This window comes from Tachypleus tridentatus, chromosome 4 (assembly GCF_004210375.1).
Source record: "Tachypleus tridentatus isolate NWPU-2018 chromosome 4, ASM421037v1, whole genome shotgun sequence".
Taxonomy (NCBI): Eukaryota; Metazoa; Arthropoda; class Merostomata; order Xiphosura; family Limulidae; genus Tachypleus; species Tachypleus tridentatus.
Genome location: NC_134828.1, coordinates 85,924,735 through 85,946,432, shown reverse-complemented (window position 1 = coordinate 85,946,432; position 21,698 = coordinate 85,924,735). Strand labels below are relative to the sequence as shown.

The 21,698-nt window shown below is 32.0% G+C and overlaps 1 protein-coding gene across 3 annotated transcripts in view; it reads left to right on the top strand.

The window, feature by feature from the left end:
- Positions 1–21,698, top strand: part of LOC143249616 (latrophilin Cirl-like) — a 118,608-nt gene that overhangs the window by 58,975 nt on the left and 37,935 nt on the right. For all 3 annotated transcript variants that reach the window (XM_076499759.1, XM_076499757.1, XM_076499758.1), the window contains 3 exons: positions 14,621–14,727; positions 17,964–18,227; positions 19,782–19,931. In XM_076499759.1, coding sequence (XP_076355874.1) covers positions 14,621–14,727; positions 17,964–18,227; positions 19,782–19,931 — 521 coding nt within the window. The remainder of the gene's footprint in view (positions 1–14,620; positions 14,728–17,963; positions 18,228–19,781; positions 19,932–21,698) is intronic.

The window sequence follows — 21,698 nt, the reverse complement described above, 5'->3', positions numbered from 1 at the left end:
CTACTGTTAAATCAATATCAAATGTTACTGTCTCTTTTATAACTTCAAAAACTTCGGAGTGTCTTCAATGGTATACTGTGGGGACAAAACCTGGACCTTCGATTCTCAGCCCGAAACGTTAACAATTAAGATAAGACGGTCCAGAAGAAATTTATACAGCAAAATAATAAATGAGTTTATATCTTATAATCCTCTGACTGGATGAGCTTTAATATTAAGCAAAAAGCTTTGTCGCAAACACAGCAGGTAAAGTGAAGCTAAAGTACTATTATACGCTCTTCTTACGTTGGAAATCCGTATTGGACCAATGCAGAACTGTTATCAGTGATGCAAGATTTTTGTCCCAGATTAATAACAAATAGGGTATTTATTTGTACTTGAGAACTTCGTATTTGTATAAATAAACTGTTCTTTTAGAGCATTGAAAAAAGACATGATTTCACATGTTATTAATGTTATTGAAACGTAAAACGTATAAAGCAGAATTGTCCATCTGTTTAATATCAGAAGTTACTGGAAAGTCAAAGCTCAACTAATTTCAATGAAATTTGAAAGAGAACGTTAGATAGATTCCACAAATCATTGAGTCTAACTATATGAGCGATTGAATCAGCGGTTCCACTCTGGCAGTTATACTACGAAAAATTGATGTTAAAAAATTGCATTTGATGTTAAGCGTTTCACAGGTACTTCCGACGAACGGTTCGTTTGCTAAAGTCATTTCAAGTTTTCATTGGTATTATCAGAGTGCTTATTTTAGAATTTTGTAACTTGTACGTAGTAGACCAGCACTATAAATGTTACACGTGCACACTTTATTATCATTCATTTAAAGCCAACGAAATAAATGCCGCTAATGGCGCGTGTACTACTATTAACTGTAACTTAAATTACTGCTGGCCCGGCATGGCCAGGTAGGTTAAGACGTTCGACTCGTAATCTGAGGGTCGTGGGTTCGAATCCCGGTCGCACCAAACATGCTCGCCCTTTCAGCCGTGGTAACGTTATAATGTGATGGTCAATCTCACTATTCGTTGGTAAAAGAGTAGCCCAAGAGTTGACGGTGGGTGGTGATGACCAGCTGCCTTTCCTCTAGTCTTACACTGTTAAATTAGGGACGGCTAGCGCAGATAGCCCTCGAGTAGCTCTGTGCGAAATTCAAACAACAAATTACTGCTTCTGGTACCCTAAATTGAAATTCTTATAATTAGTAAACATCCTTGTATATTAAATTAAGAAACTTGTTAGTACATATTATGCTTGAAAGTACTAGTAATGATACTCCATTTGAAAAATACTGGTACTGCTATGATGTATGTAAGATGGTAAATAATACGTAGTAAGCAAATCTGCCCCAAAAGTTTCTATTCTTTTTTTCTTTTTTACTATTGTTTCAGCCAATTAATCTTTTTTGTTTTTGAAAATTTGATCTTTTCTTTTTCTATCTGTCACCGACAAGACTTGCATCCGAACAAAGTGGATATTGTCCAATTGGGTATTTTCAATCTTTAAGTGCTTAATTTCAGACAGACAATAAAACTAATAAAAATGCAGAATCTAGTAAAGAGATAATATGTACTATAAAACCTATTTTTAATCTAATTATTTAAAACATTACAGTATATATGTACATAAAGCACAAACATATGTATATATGTCTGTTTGTCTGTCTGTTATCTAACTTTTTCTAGGTCGCTGGGCAAATCTCAACCACTCTTAGTGGGATGTTAATTTGGAACAAGAAACATGTTAACGAGGGGTAAATCCCTTAAATCCCAATAACTACTTTTATTAAGCATCTTTTATTTTTGACACAAGTTAAAAGCATTCACAGATGGCATTATGACTTTATACCAAAATTAAAACTGTATTAAACTTTTATAATCCAACAAGCACTCGATGTGGAGGGGGAGAGCATGCAAACATCTTATGCACTAGCATTCTGAATGCAAGAGCGAAATGAAAACAAAGTGCCTCCACTATTGCAATAATACATAAATTCAGTTTAAATTTATACTCCAACAGCCACCGTTAAACCGATATGAGGAGCAGTTTTTGACTCCTCATTGCAGTCAATGATCGTCAATTAATTAATCACGTGAAACAGTGTTTTACGTATTATAACTTATCACGGACGAATTTACAATTTATTATATTAAGTATTGCAACTTGAAATAGCCTGAAACTGAGTTTAATTGTAATTTTGACGTAGAAGTTAATTGAATTTTGAGATGTATTAAACTTATAATATTTGCCAACAAGATTAATACACACAGTTTTATTTCTTAATACAAATATATTTTAATATACAAACAGTAAAATAATTTATAATAATGGTTATTAGGTTATTAGAAATAATGATTTATATACAAACGTTTTACAAACTTACAAGCAATATTGAGTCTCCTATCTTGTCTGAAACGAAATATTTTATAGATGGTTCACGACGAGCGAATTAATTCTGTATTGATATAGGTACAATTCAGTTAACAAGAAGCTAGCTAGGTCTTTGCTGATCACAGCTGAACTTATATAATGTATTCGTAGAAATGTAAAAATACTAACGTCTGAAATTATTTTGCTGAAGTTAAACAACTTGTAATTTCTAAATATATAAATATTCCTGATCAAGTATATGTAGTTTTCCGACTAATAAGCGTTAGTCACAGTTATAGCTTTTGAGGTTTATAGTATACCAACTGTAGCAAACCAGCAATATATACCGTCTCTCGGCGAATCATGTTGGTTTATTAGCGTTTAGGCGAGATCCCAGAAATTTCAGCCAGCCCAGTAATAGTAACAATATTCTAGCGCTTTCGTAAAACATACATTGTTGGTTCTTGCACTCGAAAATTTTCTACAAATTAAGTGAATGGGCGGAAATTTCGCAATACACATCTAACAGTATAAGTTACATGTGTTTCTAAATATACATTTAACTGAAACAAACATCGGTATTAAAATGTATATGTAATAATAAATCCGTCACAGTGTGAAAGGACATTAAAAGCTGGGTGTGATAGATTTTTAATAATATTCTGGGATACTTATTTTTCAACTATCGTTAAGTAACTACTGCTATCAAAATTTATGATCAATAAAAATATTATTTAATGATTATTTAAAATAAAAAATACCTTTGAGAGAGACAAAGACGATGACAAACAGTAAAAATGAAATCCCAAAGCAAAATATTTTAATTGTGATTTATGACTCAGAATTTATGACTTTAACAATGTCGAACTATCTACAAAGGAAGTTGAACAAAACGGTTTCGTATAGAAAGAGCACAAATAATAAAATTATAATGTGTAAAATTAAAGCATATTTGTCTTGCCTAAACGGAAATGTCTAACACACAAGCAAGTAATTGCTACATTGTCAAGAGGACAGTAAGATTCAAATGCAAACAATGAGATTAGCTTGTAGTTAACCATCTCAAGACATATGAAACTATGGTTAAACTGACAAAAATGTAAGTAAGAATGAATTGCTGTAAATTATATAATAACAAAACAATATAAGAAAGAGTTAAAGATAGAATATTAATAATACATCACAATCAAACTTTCCAAACGAAATTTGAAAACGAATTATCAAGCTATTTAAATCTAAATTTATTCCAAGAAACAAAACTGATATATTAAGTAAGAAACTGCTACAGTATGAAATATACTACTTAACTGAAAATAACGCATTAAATTTATACATTTAAGATAATTTTCGTATGATACTTCTTTTCGTGAATAGAATATATTAAACAATGATTTAATGTTTTTTTATACATTTATTGATTATTAGATGTTTACTTATGTCCTGAGAATATTGTTTGTGCAAAGGTGTTTCACATAAAGCATAGCTAAGTTGGCCATTGTGTGATCTAATTGAAAGTAAATAATTAGCGAATCTAAACATATTTTCATGCTGTTATTTTTTCTCGTGAAGAAAAAGTTTTATAAAAGAAGTAATTACGGATTTTTCATGTTGAGTCTTTAATTACGTTCACATGGAAAGTTACAAACTTACTTATAGTGAAAAAAACTAATGAACTTTTGATGTCAGCTCATTGCATACTTTTTGACATTACACTAAACATTTTGTTTCATATACTGTAACACAAATATATGATCCATAATGGATTTTAAATTTTGTTCGGGTCAGTTTGATTTACAGATATCAAGGATTCTAGGATATCATTAAGTAAAATAGAAGTTTCTCAATCGCTGGGTTACAAAGCATCAACTAAAAAGGAGAAAAGAATGTTCTTATGAAAGATACGATTTTCGGAAAACGTACAATCATATGTGTGTACAGATGAAAAGTGATGTTCCCTTCTTAGTTCGTTGAAAGATAAGTGAGTCTTATCAGTTACACTTCAAAGCTTCTTGAAGAAGCTAAATTAAGAAATTACGCTATTTGTCTAGATATTTCCAAAATCCATAAGGTTTTACAAGTATTTTGCTGATCCACGGGGCGAAAAGCATTGGGATCCATTGGTAGTTTGCTTGTTTTAGGAGCTATTCGGAATTCTTAACTTTTTTGTTTTTACTCATTGTGTCAGACAAGTTTCGAAATGCGGTTACTTAAACCTTAGTAAGACCAATTATAAGTATTGACACTGCTGGTACTTGACCCTGAGTGATAAGTTTCACGTACTTGTTACATGAATATCAGTTTAAGACAAGACTTTTTTATATTTTAAAATTTGTATTGCATACTGAAGGGACTTATAAATTTTGATAAAAGTTAAGAAAACTGCTCCACGCAGAATGCCATAAACAGCACAAAATCACTTTAAAATACTATTATTACGAAACGGACCCCCGAATGCTACATCGACAATGTTTTTAAGTAAAAAAAACACACAACAGCAACAGACCCTAAAACAAAAAAGTATACATGGTAACACCCAAAACAACACAATCACAAGCACGTTTTGTAAAGCCATTAAACAATCTTAGGTGACAATCAATAGAACACAAAAAAACAGTTAATACCTCACTTTCAGGCCTCAGCTTGTGCAACAAAAACAAAACTAACTCTTTTTTCATACGTAGACATGAAATTAATATAATTTAGTTTTCGGAAAAACTTTTGTTGAGGCTCTTAAGGCTATAAAATGTAAGAAGTAAATGTTGTAGTCTTTCAAAATTTGTAGTGCACACGGAAGGGGTTTACACATTTTGAAAACGCACACGACGAACATTCCTTTCATAAACAACACAATCATAACTAAGATTTGTAAAACTATTAACTAATTCCAACTGACAATTAACATAACACTAGAACGAACAGGTAAAACACTGAAATAATTATTATTTTACTCTTCAGTCCCACAAATAAGATGTACCAACAAACAATGACACACCAGAGAAAACGGAAAAGGGCAAATGTACCACATCATAAACGTGGTCTATCAAATCATTTGTAATACATGTGGAGACGTCTATATAGGAGAAAACGGAAAATCTTTTCACACGCGCATCTCAGAACACATGTGTGTTATATAAGCATGACCAACACCAACCGCTTTAGCAGAACTCTTCCTACACAAACGTGTAACCCAAAACAAAGAAAATCCAAATCACCATTAATATTTCTATCTTAAAGAAACACAACTTTTTGAAAAAAGAAAATATATTTAAGCTGTACTCATTAACGAAAATAGTTCAAAATATAACAGTAGTACCTGTATCTAAACCACCGCTCATAAAACAACACATTGTACTAATACACATAACACCATTATTTTTATTTTGACACTAGCATGCTCTGGAGTATTACAGCCTTACAATTTCTTTTTAAAAATGGCTGTAAGCTTTGTATCATTTTCACATATTATGGTTTCTTAGCAGCCTCTATTTTATGATTGTTTATTTTTAGTTAATTGTGAAACTTATTATGGTTCTCTTTATTTTATTTTCATATATTTTATTTAAGTAATATATGTCATATGATTGTATAGTTACATAGTTAGTATTATAACTATAAAATTAGGACAATAATGAAACAATAATAATATTTTATTCATTGTTAGATGTACGTTACGAAACACTTGAGAAATAGAACGTTACTAGCAGTTTTAAAATATCAGAGAATTAATATGCATAATTGTCTGATATTATAATATTCTTAACATTTATCAAATTAAAATTTAAAATTTTTCATTTAATCCAACTAAACCTCCTTTCCTCTATGTTATTTACAGTTTTTAGACGTCGTTAAAGGTTCTTCAAGTAGTTAGTTGAAAGTAGAATACTTTGTTTTGCAGTTTTCTTTAACTGTTTGTTTATCCTTCATAGTTTGTGTTAATTGCTGCTTTTTGTTAAATAGAATTGTTTATTTTTAAAACCAAAGCAGATCAAACATTTTTCTCTGATTATTAATGTACCTATCTTTAAAAATGCAGGGAAAACAAGAACGTAAAATACTGTGCCAAAAGGTTAGGACAAAGTCCAAAATTGTATTTCAGGCTACAACAATAGAATGTAAATCACATTTAAAATATCAGAGTTTTATTAATATTTATATTTAATACAACAGAAACTCAGTGGAAGTGCTTGAGTTCAGCAAACAATTAATACTTTCTGTGTTCTCCTTTTACTTTAATAACTGTAGAAAGTCTTTCAAAATTGTTACAACATACTTAATCAAAATGTCCTTTAGGATTTTACTCCAAATGTCTCTAATACACTCCCATAAAGTTTGTTTGGAAGTAACATTTGGTTTATCAAGTTTTTGATTTGTCAACTTCCAGATCTGCTCAACTAAGTTGAGATTGGGGCTTTGGGAGGACCATTGCATCACTTGAATGATTCCATCAGCTTCTTTCTTAGATAAGTAATTTCTTCATAGGTTAAAGGAGTATTTGGGGTCATGAACTTCTTAGTAGTAAAATCCTTTACCAATAATACGCAAACCACTGGAATGGATCAGTATCTGATGGTATTTGTTCCGTTCACTTATTCCATCTATTTTGCAAATATCTCCTGCTGCCTTAGCGGAAAAAAAAAAACACCCAAAACATGACATTAACTCCCTCGTACTTCATGGTAGGTTCTATACATTGAAGTAAATATCTTTCGCCTTTTTTCCGCCGGATATAAAATATACGCTTTTGAACCAAACATTTCACACTTGGACACTTTTAAGTACTTTGTTAGTGCATTTCAGTCTCTTGACAATATTTAGAAGTTGAAGTAACGGTTTTTCCAACTACTACACGACCATATATTCCATTCTTGTTACGTTTCCTTAATACTGTAGACATGGATACTTTTCTCTTATTTGTTACACGGTCTTTTATCTCATACTTGAGATCAGGGGTAGTCTTCCTTCTGTCCCTAAGACTGCATAAACGAATATATTTAACATTAGTATCATTGAGTTTAGGTGTTCTGCTTGTTCCTTTCCTATTTTCAAATTCACCTGTCTTGGTCTCACAATCTTGGATGTACTTGACAGTATCTGGGAAGCATTTTAAATCTACAGTAATTTGTAGGAGAGTCCAACCACAATCACGTAAAGTTTTTATGCGAACTCTCTGCTCCACTGACAATTCTCTGCACTTTTTGAACGATGGAGTGACAACGAAACATTTACTATTAAACTGTTAAAATTTCGAAAATATCCAGCAAATAGATCGTTTCAATATCTATCGCAAAGCGTGTTAAGACTTTGCAAAGTAATACATAATTTAATTTAAAAAATTTTCCTTTAAACTTTAAACGTTTTCGTATAATCAACTTAAGCCAATGAATTTTATTGAATTTTAAGTCCAACTTGTAACAGTAGAACATTTGAACTGTACTCATCGCAAGGACTGTACACTGAGTTTTATTGCTATAAGCTTTTTAGCTCACTAATGCTACCAGAATATGGACACAAGTGATGTAGGTAAAAACAGTGTTCAAAACTAAACATTGTTAAATTTTATATCCGTGACAAACCTTCCCACCTGAAATCGGATCTCATCCCTTTTATAGACACTATGAATTGTCGAAATATTTCCTGCTCACTTTCAGTTTTACAAACAAATAAAGTTGTATTTTTGCACTAGAAGAGCCTTTGTACATCGGGACGAAATGCAACACGTGGTAAGAATACTATAGTTCAGTTATACTTTACATGTTATTTGTTCTTCTAAGAGAATCAGAGGAATGAAACTGTTACACAACATTCAACAACTCGTGCTATCGAAACACCACCAGCGAGTTCATACACCCTACAGAAAAAGGTTAAATTCGACCTATCAAACTGCATTGTCCATTGGTTTCACTATAAGCACTACTGATTCCGAGATCTCCTGTTTTCATACAGTACTTTATACATCATACTGCGTCCTAGTTGACAGATTCCACGAACAGTGGTCAGTCATACTGTGCCCTTGTTAACAGATTCCATGAACAGTGATCAGTCATACTGCGCCCTAGCTGACCATCCTACGAAAATGTTCAGGATTCAGTTGTCTCCAATCGCGCCATACGAAAACATTATGCACAGTCCAGTCATGTTCTCCTTTTGTCTGCTTTTAGCGACTGGTTGCCATAACTTCTCCTAAAAAAAAAACAGATGCATTTCTTTTCAATTGTCACATTGATATAATAAGCTGACAAATGTTTTTCAACAATTTAGTAAATAAACGATCTTTGTTAGGGATATTCTTACTAAACAGGTATCAACTATCATGCATACACGAAATGAGAAGTTATCATTGTTTTTCGTATTATGTAGTAGATTATTAAAAGTAAAAATACATATTTGTATGATCCAAACAATTACCTTACATAATCAGTTTTATTTTTAGGTAAGAAAATAGAGTGATGTACAAATAATGTGTTTTTCGGTATAAAATATATATTGTATTAAACACAACATCAAGTTTTTGATTTTAATATGTTATCTTTCTTAACCTACAACTTATACTTGAAGAAATAAACAACAGTAAGTAGTACTAAACTTTATAAGTTGCTCTAATATAAAATTAAAACTAACAGTATACACGTTTCGTGACATATTATTAGGACCGGCCCGGCATGGCCAGGTGGATAAGGCACTCGATTCGTTATCCGAGGGTCGCGGGTTCGAATCCCAGTCACACCAAACATGCTCCCTCTTTCAACTGTGGAGGTATTATAATGTAACGGTTAATCCAACTATTCGTCAGTAAAAGTGTAGCCCAAGAGTTGGCGGTAGGTGGTGATGACTAGCTGCCTTCCCTCTAGTCTTATACTGCTAAATTAGGGACGGCTAGCACAGATAGCCTTCGAGTAGCTTTGTACGAAATTCAAAACAAACAAACCAGTTATTAGGACTAGATGATTGGAAGGAATATAAAAAGAACAAAAACGTTTGCTGAAGATGGCAGTGTTTTCCCTGGAGAACAAGTTATTTCATGTTTTATAAGCTACTGCGTCATACATACTTCTAATATCTTATCAGAACATAGAATATGCTCAAATGTTTTTATATGTTTATGGCATAACCAATTATTTTTATGCGTTTACAGTATTGATGTACATATAACTCCGCAATGTTTCAGTTTTATAACGGTTATGTAAGTATATAATTTTACAGAATTATTACAGTAATAGATACACTTATCATTATAAAGATAACAGTGTTGTACGGCTTTAAAATGTTAAAGTATTTCTTTTTACACAGTAAATATTTTAACATTTTAAAGACGTACGACATTAAAACTACATATTTTACAACCCTTAAGCTCTTTTTATATACACAGTCCCTTCGTTGTATGATTTTAAAATAATGTAAACTAACAACACACGAGGCGTATATTTCCAACCACTTTTGCGTTTATAATGTTTTAGTTGCATATTTCTAAAGCACCACATTTAAAATGTATTACTTGCATGCGTTTTTCAGCATAATTTCACTCATAAACTATTATCTGTATGTTTTCAAATTATTGCTGAAGATATACCATTCAGATTTACATTTTAAAATCATTATGACATTTCACCACCCTCAAGCTCTTTTCGCTTTAGTATTATTACGCTTATTAACATATGTGTAATGTTTTATTTTATTTAAGGTTTGGGATAACACATTGCAATTAATGCATACAAATAAATGAAATTCACTCCAAGACAAAAGAACTTTTTATTCCATATACATGTTTTACTTACGATAATAAAGACAAAACTAAGTTTGGGAAAAATCAAATAAACAGATGTCCAGCGTTAGTTTATCCACAAGCTAATGAAACTTGTTTTATATCGTCTGTGTGGCTAGACTACCTTTTGTTGACGTACGAAGAAACACTCAAGGTTAACTACAATATTCCTGCAAGACTCTAATTTTTTAATAAGTGAGCATTAGTCTGGGCTGTTATACTTCATACACACTGTTCACTGTTATGAAAACTTGTATTACAAGTGGCTTTTACGACGCTAGGACCGATGAACAGAATAGAGAAATATTTTAATTACATACGCAATTACCGTAATCATCGTGGATGATGCGATAATTCCTAGGTGGAAAAGAAAAAAAACTAAAACTTATCCATGTTTATTAATATTCATTATCTTTGTAAGAGTTACAATATTTCATAGGTTGGTTCGTGTTTCGTACACGTGTATGATTCATTATCATATAAACATTTTATAATGCATTTTGGAGTAAGTTTCACAGAGAGATCTTTGCTTTCACTATAGTAGTTGTTGCTAGATCCCAGCTGCACGAACTTGTTCAATAGACACAGTTCGTGTAACGTTTATTTCTTGTTTCGAGAATAGCTGCAGCTCTGCATAAACTCGCAAACATAAATAACAAGTGCAGTTCTGTTCAAGATGGCGATATTCATATGCTTCTCTTACAACTAGACATTGGAGTCATCGTTGATAGATTGTTAATATCTGTTTCTCTAACGTTTTGCTTCATTGAGTTTCATTAATATAACTTAAACTCATATTTAGGGTACTGATATTAAAGAATTATTCGGAAAAATATTTTTTTCAGTATTTTCATGTGTTGCACTTTCAGTTTGCTATTTAAAGAGTGCTAAGTCTAAGATAAAAAATTATAAAAGTTAGTACCTAAATCCATTATTATTGAAAACTAAAGAACCTTTCAGAAGTACTTCAACGTGACATAAAACACATGTGATATTGAGTTGAAAAGATAATACTTTTATTTATTTAAACGATTAAGATTGAAATTTACGGAAATCACACGTAATAATTATTAATCTACTCGAATTTGTAATAGTTTATTGCTAGGACAGTCCGAGGTCTTTTTGCAACAGAACAAATCATTATATTTACGATCTTGTAAGCTCATTAAATATCACTACATATATTTCTTAGATGCTTCAAACTGTTTCTTGCATTTTTCTATGTCGTATTAAAAGAGCAGTAATTCACAAATTTCATCAGAAAAATAATTCACGTCAAAACTAAAAACAGTAGATAATATCTTAACAAATCATATTTCATACAAGTCAAGTGTAACCGTGAATGTTTACATTCTGAAGACACTTTAAAAATTATATTAATAAAATTTTACAGTAATCATAAAACTAGTTTAACATACTTTGTTCTCTCAACAGTTGCTCTTCAATTTTCACATATATCTTAAATTATTCCATTCTGTTTATAAATTTACATCTTTAAATGGATGAGCTTTAAGCTATCCTAAACTTATAAAGGTGTCAAATCCCAATCTTTGTTACACCCACACCTTCAGTTTTTTTTTTAGAGTGTGTGAACTTAATATACTGATGAAAATTATAAGTGATTAATAAATATATTTTATTAATATTCAAACTTTAAGTAAGACGATACGTTTAATGAAATATATTCAACATAAATCAGTAATTTTTCTTGCAACATTGTTACAGTGCTGTTTTAACTTGTTTTGTTTATCTCAAGCCGCTGATGATAAGTAACGTTTATGTAATAGCAATATTAGAAAACACATCTACTGCTATGAAACTAGAGAGATCTTTGACTGAGAGAGGAGTATATAACTTCTAAACGTATACAAATAATGCTACAGCCTGGAACAGTCAGGTTTTATTAGTGGATGCTTTGGTAATCTCAGAACTCTCGGCGCGTAATAAATCAAAACGTCAAATTTCATCTTACACCCAAGTTCACTGTTTCCCTAAACTATTTTCTATTCCAATTTTCTATATTGCATTGCTCTGAACATGAAATAACACATAATTTTCAGTTGACAACAAGCCACTTTAATTTAATGAAATACTTTTAACTAAAATCTGGATATGAGAAAAATAATGAGTTTTTAACTATTTCTGTCACTAACATAAAAAGTTTCTGTGATAAATTGGATTTTAACTTGAGGCAAGAATTTCTTAAAACTGAAACTGTTTATTTTAGTTTTGAATTTTGCCCTACACTTCTAAAACCTATTTAATAGAGCAGTGACTTTAAAATTGTTTTTGTCTTTACTAAATTTAGTTCTGTTAAAAATACTTGAGACGTTTTCTGTTTTTCTTTCAAGATATGTACTTAATTTAAAATTAATAGCTTTTTTTATGCATACAACTGGACACGTGCTACTATGTTCCACGGTTATGAATCTTTTATAAACACTTTTGTTCGCATTTACAAATCCAGGAACATGTACAAACAGACAAATGCATGTACTTTAGCTAATTCAGTTTTTAATTTAAGAATGTCATTAAATTTGAAAGCGTTTTAAGTAGTGGTGTTATCATGTAATTACAGCAGTGTACATTAGCGACGTTCTTATTATATACTTATGTTTGAAAATGTAACAACCGACACATCGTACAACAAGAATTATCGAAAACAGCTTTCGATCGCGTGTTTTTGTAGGAATTTGAAGCTTATCACACACGGAAGATAAGAACTCTCAGAACTAAAGACTTATTTTCTCTTTTCTAAATAGGATTCAATTGATAGACATTTCAATGGACAATAATGTAGCATTGAGTTCCTAGCTTAACTAGAGTTAAATTCTTGCACAAGCAAAAGGATTTACGCATTAGATAAGTTTGTTCTGGATTATGTAGTGAGCTTTGTCTGTATATGTTTAACATCTTTATTAAGCCTGTGATCTATTCTTTGAGAAGAGCCAGAAGATTAGAATTTCTAAATGATTAAAAAGAGAGTTTTAAACCGAATATTCTTCTAAAACACTGATTAAAGAACATGAAAGCATTTTGTATTAACAACTGAAATATCATAACTTATTAAAGAAAAAATACATTAAGATGTATGAACTAACAAAATGGAATGTGCTGAAAATGTTTGCACAGAATAAATACGTTTCTACTCACAACTCGTCACGAAATTCTCAATACGCTATTCTATATAGTGGTATTGATATTAAAATATTTACGAGTTTACTTTCGGTTTAGTTGCAAAAAATGTGAAATCTGTAACTTCTGTAGAAATTAATAAAGATCGTAAACATGAATCGATATTTACAAAATAGTCATATAATCTCACAAGCCTAGAAAGGTTACGTATTATAAAAATGTTCCAAATAATCAAGAGATTTATGATTATATAAATAGTTCAAGATTGTTAAATAATAAGAAATTTCAAAATAAGTGAAGTTGAACGAAATATTATTATCCGGAGCGATAACTAGTTGACAGAAATGACCTGAAACAATGATCTGCGATGTTCGAATTTGGACTCAGCTTTACCCTTACTTAAATATTACTACCTCAACTATCTGATGTATTGAATGCCAAATTCACCTGTCGCACAGTTTCATTCAATCTTTATTATTCAAAAGTTTATTAAACTAATGTTTTATTGTAAGAGATAGAGATGTATTTCTTATTTGTTATTGTTTTCACCTTAGAAAGGTAATAAAGCAATATCTATTATGAATGTTTTATCATTATATGTCACAGCTAACTGTCCCAATTACCGACTATTTCACTGTCGATTTTATGACAACGTTAGGCGAGATTGATAATGGTACTAAACGGAAGAGTTAAAGATTGACAGAATTGGCAAATCAAAGACATTTTTATTGATATTACTAAGTTATTGAATTATATGAATCGTAATGTATTTCGAATAAATTCCAATTGACTTCCGAATCCAGGTCATACCTGTGGTTATCACAAGTACCATACTTTCAATTATGACTCTTTATTAACCTGAAGATGACCAAAGAAGGTCAAAACGTTGTTACGTACTTTATTTCAATTAATGTTTTAATACCCTTACCAGCCTTCTTGCGAATACATTTATACTTTCAATTACTTTATCTTTCCTCGATTAAACTTCCGTTCTTGTTTGGATTTATGTACTGCTAAGCCTTTAAAATGCTCATTGGTAGGTCGGAAAGCTGATAACAATAAAAACCTAGTTTAGGTGTCCTCTATGAGTACAGCATGCATAATTCAGCGTGTAGCTTTATGATTAATAAAAGACAAGTAAAAACACTGTCCTTTTTACCACTTCCTCTAATATTGATTAACTAATTTGTTGAGCTACGTTGGTTTGATTTTGCAACATCTACAGTACATCACTACTGTTGGATTATATACGAAAAAGGATGTGTGCAAACCCATAAATGCTATCATTATATCAGTATTTGTTTTCTCAAAATATTGATATAAATCACTATTATACTTGTGTGTTCATAGCTGCGGAATGAAGCAAACTTGTGTTGTCCCAGCATCCAGCGCCATTTTTGGTGATCCTTGTCCAAGAACTAGGAAGTATTTAGAAGCCCACTATAAATGTATAGCAGGTAAGATACTGCTGAGTGAAATCATCTTATAAAACCTGAAAACCTTGAAGAAACCAGTTAAAAGTTAACTCTTTAGCATCTTCTGTTAATATGAAAACAAGCAACTATTTATTCTATTATTTTACAAGGATGGTAAGTAAATGATTTATAATCTCTGTACTAGTCTGTGCTTGTCTTACTTTAATATAGGTTTATTTTGAAAACGAATTCGGTTTTTTACAACTAGAAGTTACAAAACTAATAGAAACTTGATATGTGAATTAGCTTTCGTTATTTTGTCAACTCGTGGGTTACTAAAACAGATCTACAAATAACAAAACATAAAGTATAAGACAATTATGCCATGTATAAACTTATAAAATATGCATTAAACCTATCATTTTTTCGACTTGTGTATTGGCAATATTCTTGTCTTTCTTTACACATTATTCTGAAATTATGCAGTGGTATATACTTGTGTTTATGTGTTACAACATTGTAACACTATGTCGAAATTAACATCTTAATATTTAGAAATTTCGCATTTCTGAAGTAATTTAATATGCAATTCGTTTGGAATTCACTGTTATGTTTAGTGTGTTTGTGAAGTTTGGTCGAAAACATTGAGTTGTTATTGAAGTTTTATTACCTTCTCTACATCATCATCTAAAAATAACAACAAATTGGTGTTTAGAAGATCAGAAACAATTCGTGTTACCATTTCCTTACATTATTATATTGTTCCTGAGTTTCGAGGCATTTCTCTATGTTAAACATTTAAAGAAAAATGTATCTTTAAAAATGCAGTTTTGTGGAGTATCAGAATTTTAAGTAAAATAATAACTTCAAAGAAAACCATTAATTAACGTTTAGTTAACCAGTGTGACAAACAAAATAAAATACTCTCTAAACTTGTCGAATTCATCATGTTGTAGTTACATGCTAATTAGCTTGGATCAGAAATGGAAGTTAATTAAGCAAGTGAGTTTGGGGCATTTTTCTTAGACTAACTATTGATCCAATTTATCGCTTCTTTCGTTTCGCTTCTGCTAGTGGAGATATTTTCAGATTTTACTACCCTAGAGGAGAGAATTGTAAGCATTTTATGTAATCGATTTGAGATGTTGTTAAAGGTTAGGCTTGCGCCAAGTGGAGTAATAATATTGTAGGATAAGCAGGAAACACGTGTTTGAACCATCAGATAACCATCATACCATATCTGCTTGACTGACTCACTAAGCCACAAAGTGGAACTTGAGGATGAAACGCTGCTTAACTTGTAAGGAATTAGAGCGTCAAATGTAACGGTGATACCCAAACCTTTAAGACCTTGGAGATTCAGTTCTTGAACAGTCGCTATTAATCATTTTGTCAATGACAGCATGTTTTTCATATAATATATGATATGCTATAGCAGTGCATAATATTCAGCATATTATCATAGTCTGGTAAACACTTTCTTGAGTTTTACTCTTGAATGTTTTAGGTTAGGAAGCTTGTATTTGACATGAAAGTGTAAAGGTTGATAAACTCTGGGTCGAGAGTTTATTAATTAATTCAGCCTCAGAATCACAAGGATATGCATCTTTTTTAATTTTTTGGCTATTTTTAAAGTGTCAAAACTGAATCAAACTATTTATAAAAATGGCCCTGCATGGCCAGGTGGGTTAAGGCGTTCGACTCGTAACCTGAGGGTCGCAGGTTCGAATCCCCGTAAAACCAAACATGCTCGCCCTTTCAGCCGTGGGGACGTTATTATGTGACAGTCAATCCCACTATTTGTTGGTGAAAGAGAAGCCTAAAAGTTAGCGGTGTGTGGTGATAACTAGCTGCCTTCCCTCTAGTCTTACACTAAATTAGGAACAGCTAGCGAAGATAGCCCTCGTGTAGCTTTGGCGAAATTCCAAAAACAAACAAACATTTATAAAAATAATCATTTGTCCAAAATATACGTATATATGTATATATAAGATTTTTTGCGTTTGTTTATTTGCTTCTTAATCAACTTAAATATCTGCATTCTGTTTCCATTTAATTTGGAACTGCCTTGTTATACTTTACACTTCGTTTGCAAAATAATTCAACATAACTCTTAATAGGTATATAATTAAGTAGATTTGTAACAACAAGAAATGTATGAATATTTTTTCGTCGGCCCGGCATGATCACGTAAGTTAAGGCGTGCGACTCTTAATTTTAGGGTCACAGGTTCGCATCCCTATCGAACCAAACATGCTCGCCTTTTTAGCCGTGAGGGCGTTATAATGTGATACTCAATCACACTATGCGTTGGTAACGAGTAGCCCAATAGTTGGCGGTGATGACTAGCTGCTCCCTCTAGTCTTACACTGCTAAATTAGGGACGACTAGCGCAGATAACCCTCAAGTAGCTTTGCGCGAAATTCAAAATACAAACAAACATCTTTTCATGTTATTTTATGCCTGAAAACTACTACGTGATAAGCTACAGTAAGAGGTGATCGTATATTCTAGATTTACTATCTTAGCTTCGGATTATACTCGCATTTATTGTATACTAATTATAAAAAAACTCTGTATTCAAAATAATGATATCTTAAAAACTATTTACTCTGGAGCAATTAACTTTTCCAACAAGCTCAATAAAAGTTATAAGTTTTATTCTGGAATGTTAGGATCTGGTGCGCTCTTTCACAGCCATATCATCCTACATATTCAGGTCAGTATTGGTTTTACTCATATTTTTTTTTCTATCTTCTGGAATACGAGATTGGCGAATTGAATAAAAACTTCTCAGTGCACAGAGTATAGCGAGAATCAATGAACGCTGTCCAGAACAGATGATGCTTGCAGTAGTCTAATTTAGGAATAGGTTAGATATGTTGATCGAGCAGGATTGAGAGCATATTGAACGTTTTCTGTGACAGTTCCTGTAATACTATGTAATATTTCCAAACTTTTCTAAATAAATCGTATGTCTTTTTAATGTACCTCCGGTGACAAACTTTACCCTGAATAATAATTTTAAAAGATATAATCATTTTAAGTTTGAGAGTTTTCGTTATAGTCGCTTTGTATATGACAGGTTGTCAAAGTAAAGAAATTTGCCGATACTGGTATTTAATAATGGTGTTCTCTTATCACTTGCGATTGGATAATAAAATATTAAAACGTTCTATTGAAGTTAAAATGCAAATGTGACAGCAATGCAGATCCTAAATGTTGGCCAGTTAATAATCCTGTAAATTATTAATACTTACACTATTTACATCTTTTAGAATCAACAACTGTATCGTCAACAACTACTTCAACTACCACTTCAACTACAACAGCACATCGACCTCCAATAATCATACCTGTAACTCACAGTTTTCGCCCTGTTGCTCCTTTGTTTTATTCATCTACAACGTTGGCAACGAAAAACATACAAACTTCCAACTCTGTATCTACGACAACGTCCTCAGGAATAAAAGCATCTCTTGGATCAGTATCCGGCTCAGAATCCTCTCCAAGATCACCTGTGGATATTATTCCAGATAACGGTAACGTGCTCAACATTATTCACGCTAAACAACAGTAATCGAACTCGATCTGCAACATTTTAATCATATTTATTATCGAATAATGTAGAAAAAATCCAATAAAACATATGGAAAGAGGTTATATTATTCTCGTTTTTCAAAACCCATCATTATAACATAAATATTCAAAATAATTATTGTGAGAGAAAAAACTGATTTTTAAGTGACAAAACTGTTTGTTTGTTTTTGAATTTCGCACAAAGCTACACGAGGGCTATCTGCGCTAGCCGTCCCTAATTTAGCAGTGTAAAACTTATTGATAAATAAGTAAATTAGCAACTTAAATCTAAATCTTCAGTCATGTTTTAATCTTTTGTCACTTGGTGCGGCATGGCCAGGTGGTTAAGGTACTCGATTCGTAACCTGAGAATCGTGGGTTTGAATCCTCATCACACCAAATATACTCACCCCTTCAGCCTCGGGGGCTTTATAATGTGATGGTCAATCTCACTACTCGTTGGTAAAAGAGTAGCCCAAGAGTTAGCGGTGGGTGGTGATGACTAGCAGCTTTTCCTCTAGTCTTACACTGCTAAATTAGAGATGGTTAGCGCAGATAGCCCTCGTGTAGTTTTGCGCGAAATTCAAAAAAACAAAAACTTACACTGCTATATTCGGGACCACTAGCCCAGATAGCTAGTGATAGTGTAGCTTTGCGCGAAAATTCGAAACAAACAAACATCATATTTGTATTACTTTTAACCTGTGATGAAATAATTAGGAGGTCAGTAACATAGAAGAAAGACATAAACATTAAAACTTAACACAAGAAAAGAACTATAATGCTGAAACATAAACAAAGGTTTAAAATAATTGAAGCGTTAAACTTAACAAGATTGTTACAATACTAAGAAATTAAAACTTACCATAAAAAAGAAAATTAAGACTTCAAAATCTTTTTATTTAGACATATTGAAACATATCTATTTCAACGCTAACAAACTATCAAATATTAAGTGATGAAATCAAATAAGTTACAAAATAATTGTGGTGTTAAGTTTCGGGATTAGATACCCGTAGTAGGTAGGCAAAACGTTAAAAGACAAAAATGTTAACATAAAGATGACTCAACAGAGAAATTACACTAGTTTAAACTTAGCACTGTCTAAATTATGGGAAGAAAACGTGTGTTTAGGCTCTTCGTGAAAGACTTGAACCTAACTGAATAAAGTTGAATATGATAGTAACGAACAAATTCTATGATATTCACAGTAAATGTCATCGTGCGGATTAATCATTATAAAAGTGTTTTCTGAAGCCAGATTGAGATTTGAGAGAAATGCCTCACCCTTGTTTTTGTAATCAAAGTTGAACTGTAAAATAAAAACAGTTCACAAATTGTAAGATTATTTCAGAGTGAAGCTTTCACTCCGTCATTAAGTTTGAATAGTCTCTTCCAACTTGCTGCCTGTACAACTTGACTGTTATAAATATGATGCCATTGGCTTTATCACATATCTTTATCAGATATCGTTTTGTGTATTCTTCTAAACAATATGTATCGATAATTTTCCACAGATCGTGAAGTCATGCACAACACTTCACCGTCAGTGGAAACAACAGATCCAAGCCTAAACTCTTGTCCACCAACCGTGTCCAGAAACATAACGTGGAGTTGGACGAAGGGAGGCCAGGATGCCACTGAACCTTGTCCTAGTGGGTCTGTTGGTAGGAAAGATTGTAACATTTTAGAAATTGGACATTAAGATTTTTTTCTGCTGTTTGATAGTTATAAAATTTGAAGTTGATTTTCCTTTCTATCAATAAATTTATTTCTGCTTCTAGTGGGAAGAATCTATCATAATTTTAAATTAAATCATGAGTTTTAACAGTAATAATACCATCGTTTTTAAATTTCTGTGGATGATGCTACGTTTCAGAAAAGCTATAAAAGTATGTTTTTATCATTTATATGCACATTTCTACAAAACTCAAATATTCAACCTAAGTTTATTAACTTATTTTAGATTTCAATAGGTTTTTTAAAGCATATTATCAGATTTTTGTGTAGCAAAACTGATTAGAATTAATAAACTTTGCTATATGCAGGTTGTATAAAGTAGAGCTTATGGATTTGCATATGTTAAGAGTGTAATAGCTCCACAAATATTTAGTATTTATTTAGTTCATAGCGAGTTCCCCAAAACCAGAGTGAGCTAATGACTGGAGGAACATAACATATACTTTTTCTTTAGTGAAATTATTAAATGGCTTAGAATCAAGGAATACTACATTTCAACGGATAAAGTATTCAAACCAGTTTGAAACAATACATTCTCATTTGCAAAGTAAAAGCTAAAGTATTAAATGGGATCTTTCCGATCCAGTTCTATATAGCTTTCAGTGTAAATATTATAGTTGTGTTATTTAGTAGGTGACATGCAGAAAATGCACAGTGTACATGTTATGGGCGTATTTAGTAGTAAATACCTGGCAAAATATTTAAGTATAAATATAACTCTTATATTTACGGGTCGGCGCTAAGCAGGAAATTTGCAGTGTGGTTGTTATTCAACTTACTGGAAAATAACAAGAAGAAAAAGTATTTAGAGTGCAAATGTTACTTGATGATATAAGGTTCAAGCTTTAGAGTGTAAATATTACTGGTGGATTTACTGGAGGATATGGAACACAACATATGCAGTGTAAATGTTACTGATGGATTTACTGGAGGATATGGAACACAACATATGCAGTGTAAATGTTACTGATGGATTTACTGGAGGATATGGAACACAACAGATATATATCCTTTCATACCTTCTGTAAGAAACCCATTTGCTGAAGATTTCACTCTCAGAAACATTCCTACTGCTGTTGTTGGTGATCTACAAATGTTTACAAAATAAAGGAAATCGACCTTCAAATAACCAAAAGCATGGATGGTCAGATTGCAGCAGAACTCACCCTGAGAAAGAAACAAACAAGGTATGACATTTTGGAGAAAATAGTCAGTGAAAGACGATAAGACTCCATATTGGTTGACTTAAAGTAATTCTCATAGCGTTTAGTGGCAGCAGATAACGTGACTTATGAAGACAATTAGGAAGCCTTCAAATAAAAATTTTGTGATTTCCCATCTTCCTTGTTTGATCTTTAATATTTTCTTCGGCAACAAATCAAAGCATTGCTACCTGATGAAATCTGGAAGGATTTTCAAAACATCGCCGGAAGATGGCTACTGTCCACTGATGTGCACTTTATGCTTGATGGAGGTCCCTTACTGCAACGACTACAGGCACCATGGAAACGTAAAAGCTCTTTGGAGAACATCTTTGACTCGTATGTCCACTTTGTCAGTGAAAGTATTCCAAGGCACATCTACAGAGGTCCCTTACTGCAACGACTACAAGCACCATGGAAACGTAAAAGCTCTCTGGAGAACATCTTTGACTTGTATGTCCACTTGTCAGTGAAAGTATTCCAAGGCACATC